The sequence below is a fragment of the Cariama cristata genome, unplaced genomic scaffold, assembly GCF_000690535.1.
Source record: "Cariama cristata isolate BGI_N322 unplaced genomic scaffold, ASM69053v1 scaffold34588, whole genome shotgun sequence".
Taxonomy (NCBI): Eukaryota; Metazoa; Chordata; class Aves; order Cariamiformes; family Cariamidae; genus Cariama; species Cariama cristata.
Window position 1 is genome coordinate 291 of NW_009630002.1, and position 8,499 is coordinate 8,789.

Consider the following 8,499-nt stretch of genomic DNA (forward strand, 5'->3'; position numbering starts at 1 on the left):
AACTCAAACCAAAGTTAAGATGGTTAAAACAAGATGTGGGATGATCTGATAGAAGCGTCTTGGAAAGCTTAATTGCTGAGCCTGGGCTTAGCAAGGACGTCTCTGTCCATGTGACAACAGTGGTATTACTACAACGCTGTAGTCTTTTAGTGGTGGTATGCACTCATGTGGGCAGCATTTTGCAAATATGTTTTACTGGCTTAGGGAGGTAGGTTGCACCTGGATAACTCTATCACTATAGCACGAGGAGTGCAAACGTCCCTTTTTTTCTCAGTAGTGTCAGAGAACCTGAAATGGGGATTTCAGTTGTTTATATTAAAGACCAGTGGAGAAAGTGAAAGATTTGTCAGCTTTCGCCACGTTAGTAGATATGTGTGTTTGCAGTGGGATAGTGCAGAAAGGTGAAGCGCTTAAGGAAACTGAAAAACTGGAACAGTTACTAAATAGTTCAGCTTTTTCAGCATTAAAAAGCCTGTTTTGAAACATACCATTTGTGCCTTGTGTTCCTGTCCGTATTATCATAGGAAAGAGTATCTTTCAGCTTTGAGACTGATTTCAATGTGTCCTTTGTATTTTCAGTGAGGAGATGAATCGAGGGTTGATACTAAAGTTTGAAAATCTGGTCCAGTTACGTGGTGCTTGCCGGCAGCTGCGTACTCTCTCCTACAGAAAAGTTTACAGAGCACAATGGAAGCCTGTGCAGTCATCTGCACATCCCGTGTGGTCCGTTCTTCTGTATCCGCAGCTCTGGCAAAAAGACAAATTAATCAGTATTGCCTTATCACAACACAGACATCTAGCTACAAAGGAGGTAATTAACAAAATCCAATAATCGGGTTTTATGTGAAATTGCAAAGTACAAGAGCTCAGTTTGAGCATTTTAATTACAAAAAGAGAAGAGCTTTATTAGTGAATATAGAGAATTTGTTAGAAATTCTACGACAAAATGTACTTAATGTATGACTGTATTGTGACTCCCTCAAATGTTGACTTAAAGTGCTTATACAGCAGCATCATGAATCTTGCAGAGGCAGGAGGAAATTATTACGAACGAAAACTCTTTTGTTGATTTTTCATTGTTTTGAAAAATTAAAAATTAAAAAAGATTAAGTGTAGTATGCTGTAAATTTTAAATATTCAGTATGATGTGTTAAGTCATTCATTTATTGCAGTTCATTAGTATTGTAGTAAAAAAGGTGTGTTTACATCATATGGCTTGAGACTATTGTCATTTCAGTATGGTTTTTATTATTTCTTAGTTTATGCCAGCTATGTGTTCCTACGTTCATGTCTCATTCCATGTAGGAGACAAAAAAGAAGAAAAAGAAGATACCACTGACAAAAGGTGAAGTGGAGATAAGGCAGAAGATGACTATTGAGGAGCTTGCACGAGCTATGGGTAAAGACATAGGTGAGAGCCTGCTCTGTTGTTTGAGATTGAATGAAACATGACAGTTAAAATCTATCATGCCACTTTCCTGAGTGATAAAGGCAAAGATGTCTACGATGGCATTAGTTAGTGGTTGCTAATCCCTCCCTTAGCAAAGTGGTTTGTAGCCATACCAAAGAAAATGTTGGTAGACACAATGGCAAACTAAAGAGAGAAAACAGCTAGGCCATCCAGATTACCAGGCAAGACACTTCAGTGTGAACAAGTCAGGACTCTCTTCTGTCTCCAGCAGAAAGGCTTCGGATCCATGCAGACTGCTCTTTATGACTGTGTTTCCTAAGTGCTAAATTATTCTGGAAGGAAAAACATTGCACCCTGGTTTGGCAAAGTTGGTACCCTGTGAGTAAAGAATTTGTGGCTAAAGAGAGAAGGTGCAAAAGAGCTTCAGCCCATAATCCAGCCCTGGGAGCAGGAATCTTGGATTCGGGAGCAATCTGTATTTCATTAAAACAATTATTTGATTAACTGGGAGCAAGCAGGACTTGTCTGGAAGCACTCCCCTCTTTAGGTGGCTGCCCTAACAACTGGCTTACAAAAGCAGGCTTGTTCTCTTAACCCCATGAACCATTCCTGGTTGTAGAGTGGCTCCACTTGACTAGTTTTCAGTGATGTTTTAGGGGAGTTATTAGCATGTTTTGACTAGTGACATTTGAAATACTTCCATACCCGTATGATACCAATCTCCGATCTCTTTTTATCCAGCTGGATACTTTTTCTGGCAAACTTTCCTCTCAGCAAGGAGGAGAGAAGCAGAAAAGTCTATCACGTCTTGCTGTACATTTCTGAGATAGATTTGTAATGGTACTTAGATAAGCGTGTAACAATTTTTGACTACTGCAATATATTCTGTATTTCTACTGCCAAAGAAAGTGGCATGTGAACAGATTTATCAAATTTCCTTCCTCCTTGAATCACTTCTCTGCTATTTGGTTTAGCTAAGTTTCAGTTGTTTTCTTCTTATGGGTTAATGGAAAAGTAAGCTATGAAAATCTGAGGGAAAAATAAGATTGTAGCATCTAATAAGGCAGTCATTTTCAGTAAATCTTTCTGAATCAAGTTCTTCTCTGGAAGTATGTAGCATAACAGGAACTTTTAGCTAAGTCTAACTAAAGGAAAAGTGCTTTGTAAATGAAACTTATTAGCATGATACAAACTACTAATGAAAAAGTCCTAAACTGTATGAATTGTTGGGGTTTTTGTCCCACTTGTCTTTGTGGATGCAATAGTTAAATGTCTTCGTCTTTTCTACAGGTCATATTTATGAAGCGCTGCTATACACAGACATTGACCTTGATTCACTAGAACCAGATTCCATCTTATATGAAGACCATATCAAGCTAATTGTTAAAAAATCAGGAATGAAGTATAAATCGGCAAAACTGAAAGAGGAAAAAGAAAGAGAAAACACAGATGCTGTGAAAAGGTAAGTTGTGAGCTGTTGTTTTTGGCTCTTTTTACCCTATTTGTTTCTGCAAGTGTTTTTCGTATACTGTATTTTCCTTGTTCTGGTGGTATGTTGATAATGTCTGATATTGTCATAATCTGATAATACTTTAAAGGGTAAAGCTTACTGTTTTGATTTCTTTGGCCATAAAATGATACTCTGATTTGATTTGTTTTAGGTGAGCTTTTTCTATGCCGTTTTCTGAAGAAAAGCCAATTCTTCTTTGATATACTGAATTGCTGTATTAATTGATGCAGCAATAAGACTGAGTACTGAGAGGGCAAACTGTGTAGCTAGGATTTGTGATCACAGTGGGGAGAAGCCAGCCTCGCCTGTTTGTCACTGAGTTCTGGTAAATGGCTCTTTGTTAGCCATAGTGGGCATGCATGTCACTCAGTGACCTTTTCTGGTATTTACAGGACGCGTTTTTGTTTTAATTGCAGGCCTCCTGCAGACCCAGCAGTACTAACCCCACGGCCTCCGGTTGTTACTATCTTGGGCCACGTCGATCATGGGAAAACAACCTTACTTGACAGTCTACGAAAAAGTCAAGTGGCATCTATGGAAGCAGGAGGCATTACGCAACACATTGGTGCTTTTCTTGGTATGATCCAAGTGTACGTGCTTGTGTATAAAACAGTTTACTCTGACATAACGGGCTGACTTGCTTCCGGTTCATTGGGGGAAGATGTTGCAACATAAACAGTTTGTATGTAAGCAGTGAGAAAGGCAATGGTAACTTGTCATAACTGTCATAATTATGTGGATGGAACTTAGAAGTGGATTGTGTGTGCAGTTGAAATTATCTTTAGACTATTTTGGATTATGGAAGAGCCCAGGACACTTTCTCTTTCCTGAGGAGTTAAAAGCACCTTTGACCTCCATGCCATCAGTTATCTGTCTGCCTAAAATATGTCATTCTTATTAAAAAAGTTCTTAAAGAAGTGCTGCTTGATTTACAGTAGGTCAAATAAAGCTGTGTGAAACGCTGATTTTAAAATATACCATATACATTTGTTCACAGTGCATTTGCCTTCTGGGGAAAAGATAACTTTTCTTGATACTCCTGGACATGCAGCTTTTTCAGCCATGCGAGCAAGAGGTACCCACGTTACTGACATCGTCATACTGGTTGTAGCGGCAGAAGACGGAGTAATGCAACAAACCGTAGAATCCATTCAACATGCTAAAAATGCAGGAGGTATGGTGTTCAAGTTGTTAATATTACATTTTGAAGTGAGTGGCAAGCCCAGTAGATAGATTTAATATACAGGGTGTGTGTTAGTATGGAGTTCAAATAATGAGTGCTTTGCAAACGTTTATTTACCTCTCAAAAGAAACTCCGTGAACTGGAATCCACAGAACTTGGGAAGTAACTGTTGTAGTCCTGTTCCTTCTGCCCTGGGAAGGTGTTTGGAAACGTATAGAATGTTGCAGTAATACATAAAGATATTAAAATACCAATATTTTTGCAGGACTTGCAGGTTTGTGAGAAAACTCATAGGGTGTGGGGCGGTAGTTTATTATTGGGATTTTTTTTTTTTCCCTTTCTTCTTAGGATAACTCCTCCAATTTACTCATGGTAGCTCAGATCTCAATGGCTTCTCAGGGAATAGGCAGCGAGTGAGATGATTTGTTCCAAGTGGTCATAACCTGCTCTAACTTTTTATTGCTGGTATGCTAGCAGCAGCAAGTTTTGGTTAGGTTGTTAATGAGTTTGTTCTCTTTTTAGTTCCTCTTATCCTTGCCATTAATAAATGTGACAAACCTGAAGCTGATCCTGAAAGAGTAAAGAAGGAATTGCTGGCTCACGATGTGGTCTGTGAAGACTTTGGAGGGGATGTTCAAGCTGTAAATATTTCTGCACTCAAGGTAAAGTTTTGGTGGAGAAAACGATGGTGTTCATAGGCATCTAATATGTGCATACGATTGCACCTATTTTATTTGGCAGCTGGAAAATAAAATGCTTATCTTCCTGGTATTTTGACACCTTACCATGAGATAAGTGCTGCTGGCTCCCACCAAAATTATTTGAAACATACTTCTGTCATATTTTGAGGCTCAGACCTTCAGTGAGCAATGATGTCTCATTTTTCTTCTGGAAATTTAGTGGGTATTTTTCAGGTTAATCCTAATTGTACTTTGCTCTCCGTCATTGTATGAAATCAGTGCAAAATCAAGGTTGGTGATAACGCTGTGCACAAAGAGAAAAAGTCAAATGAGGATAAATTAAATATCCTAACTCATGCCTAATCACAGGAACATAGTTTTGTAGTCGTCCTACAGGATTTACCATCTCATCCTTGCAAACAACTGGTAGCCAAAAACTGAACTAAAATTTGAACTTTAGTTTTGTGGTGGCCAAAGCAGCTTTGTCCAAACTGATGCAGCAGTATCTTAGCCTTATTGCTATCTTCCTAAATGCATGCCAAGTAATTTTCTAAAATTTCAAGCAAGTTCAAGACTTTTTGAAGTCATGCACTTACACTTTAAAATAGACATACTTAAAAATGGCTTCTTCATTCACTTCTGTAGCACCTGTTGTTGCCCTCGTTATTGTAGATCTGGATCTGCTGACGGACAGCTAGCTCATTGTATGTGTCAATAAAATGTAATTAGAACAAAGGGAAAATAAAAAAAAGAAAACAGACAAACAGTTTTGTCTGTGATGTCCTGGCGTCTTGACTGAGTGGTAGATGTCATCAAGTTTCAATTTGGCTGTTTAGGTGTGTTAGTTGGTTGTTTTTTTAATTTGCATTTGTAATATACTTGTAGCAGAATATTGCAAGGTCTTTTTCTGCATCCTTAACCTGTATACTATGAACAGAGAAGCAAGGAAACTGCCCTTCCTAGTGTATCATGCATTCTGGGGCGTCTGTCCAGCAGTCTTAATAGTTCATTACTGGAGTGTCATCTTGTCTTGAAGGCAAAGGGCTCTGTGCTTTTGGACTGTATTGCATTGTTAGAAGTTCTGAATTAAACAGGGGAATTCGGCACTAAGATTTCAACTTCTGATCTTTAATTGGGCACTTCCTTTAGTCTATATATATATATATTTTGTGTGCGTATGGTTTTATACAGGGGGAAAACCTGATGGTTTTAGCAGAAGCAACTGTTGCTTTAGCGGAGATGTTAGAACTGAAGGCAGATTCCACAGGTCTGGTAGAAGGGACTGTAATTGAGTCTCGCAAAGACAAAGGGAAAGGGTAAGTAATCTGCTGCCTTTATGACTTTAATGAAGCAATTTGTAACAATGCAGAGATAATGTTAGGTGGTTTGTACCTCAATATTTATGTTTAATGTTGAACTTGTTGTTGTTAGATGAAACTGTAACAGTGTCTTTTTGGTGTTTGTAACTAAAGCATTGAAATGTTATTCTATAGCATGAGAGCCAGAAAAAGAAGTTACAAACTGATAGGGCAGAAATCATCATATCGCTGAAATAGAATCCTGTAAGCACAGGAAATAGTTTAAAATGCTAGAACAGATGTATTTTTTTAAATGTCATTAAAAAGTAGGAATGATGAAGTTAATAATCATAATACAATACATATACCATTTTTGGCAATTTATGTGTAACAAGACATTTTACTCTTCAAAATATTTTAATCCTTTTGCAGGTTCTCTGTAAACAAGGCGTGTTCTGACCTCTTTAAAAATGAACTGAATTCTAGAAATTTGTTGGGGTTTGTTTTTTTGGGGGGAAGGGAGGGGTGTCACTTCATGTGTAAAATCAGTCTGTTGCTGATTTTACAAATGTCAAGTTTTGTATTGATCTGCAGAAATGAAAAGAGTACAGTACAGGTTTTGGGCTTTTTGCAGCTCACTTCAAAATTTTATTAGTGCTCTAATAAAATGTGTCACAGGAATATTCCACCTGTGATCGATCACAAGTACATTCTGTTTTGTGTTTGGTGACCTATGCCAACTGTGAAAACAGGGAGAAGAGTCACTTTAATTTTGTCTGTTATTTTTCTCTTCTGCTCTTCACTAGTCCAGTTACCACAGCCATCATCCAAAGAGGAACTCTGAGAAAAGGCTGTGTTCTGGTTGCTGGGAAGACTTGGGCAAAAGTGCGTTTCATGTTTGATGAGAATGGCAAAGCTGTAGATGCAGCCTCTCCAGGCATCCCAGTGGAAATCATGGGCTGGAAGGAAGTCCCTTCGGCAGGAGATGAAATCCTTGAAGTGGAATCTGAGGTACAGAAAGAACTGTTTAATGGAAAACTTACACTGCAGTAAGGTGGATGAGAAGGAGCTGAGTGAAAAATAAGTGATAGCTTTTGTTCTAAATAACCTGGGTAATCTGCTGAAAGACGAAGGCTGAGCATAGGTATTGAGAGACCTGAATTAGGTGATCTGTAAGAGGAATGAGGATTTGCATATTGCCTCTGTCTTTTCCACTGCCCCCACCTTTCCCCTGCCAGACTGTCCTCATCTCCATGCATCCAGATTAACCTGCTTTACAATCACATGAAGAAGGCAGGCTGCCTCTGGAGTTAAAGATGAGTCAGCTTTGGTTCATGCTTTTGCTTCTCATGGTCATCCTGCCTTCCCCCATGCTTTGTTTGCAATGACTGCAGTCCTGAATGGCTTCTGCTGGGGTAATCTGGGATATGTTCTAAGGTGTTCCCTGTCTAAAGGCACAGAAGACTTTTCTCTTTTATATGATCACACTGTCACCTTACCTGGAGAACAGTCCAGGACTTAATGGCATCAATGTTTTAATTTTAGAATGAGAGTAGTAGTTTCTGACAAATTAATATGTATAAGTTATAGCTTGAAATAGGTCTTGTGAGAGCTGGACAAATACTACCTGAAAGAATGAACAATAATTAATTCTCTTCTGCAATGCAGAGATACCATAAAAATAGGCCTCGAGTCATGTTGTTGAGCTGTTGTGCTCATTCTCTGCCATCCTTGCAGCAAAATCTGTTGGTAAACCTGAAAGAAAATGAGTGAGCCTGTAGAGGAGATGCAGAAGGATGAAACTGCATTACTGTGGGGTTTTCCGATGCAGTGCTTTGAAAGGTAACGTTTCTGTCTTCCTGCCCAGCAAAGGGCGCATGAAGTTGTGGCTTGGAGAACCTACGTTGAACAACAGGAGAAGATGAAAAGGGATGCGGAAGTTATTGAAGCAAAGCAAAAGGAACACAGGATGGAATATGAGGAGAAGCAACAGAAGCTAGCCCATCTGAGCTGGAGACAGAGGAAGGCAGTGCTGTACAAGGCCAATAAGCATGTAATCATTTCGAAGCCTAAGGAGAGAACAGAGATGGACAAAAATGTGCTATCAGTAATTCTCAAAGGTGCTGTCCTATTCCGTTTGCTGCTCCATTGTGTTTGTGCTTCTCAAATGCTTAGTCTGAAGCATAGCTCTAAGCTGTTAACAAAATGTTTGTTATCAGAAGTTCCATCACTTTAAAACTGAACAGATTATTGAACTTGTCTCAGTAAGAGGAGGGACATCAGAAAACATCCAGTGGTCAGAAGGATGCACTTCCAGCTGGCCAGAGCAACAGGAAAACTTGAGCCCAACCCCCTTAGCCAGGAACTCCTGAATAAAACCCCTACAACTGCCTATATAAATAAATAATAACAAATAT

The 8,499-nt window shown here is 38.9% G+C and overlaps 1 protein-coding gene across 1 annotated transcript; it reads left to right on the top strand.

The window, feature by feature from the left end:
• Nucleotides 1-586: 586 nt before the first annotated feature.
• Nucleotides 587-8,234, top strand: LOC104154683 (translation initiation factor IF-2, mitochondrial-like; the record flags this gene model as incomplete). The annotated part of the gene is made up of 9 exons (XM_009705379.1): nt 587-811; nt 1,306-1,411; nt 2,702-2,873; nt 3,338-3,498; nt 3,919-4,095; nt 4,627-4,766; nt 5,976-6,100; nt 6,889-7,093; nt 7,950-8,234. Coding segments are annotated over exons 1-9 (1,596 nt in total), but the record flags the coding sequence as incomplete, so codon positions are not given.
• Nucleotides 8,235-8,499: the final 265 nt, after the last annotated feature.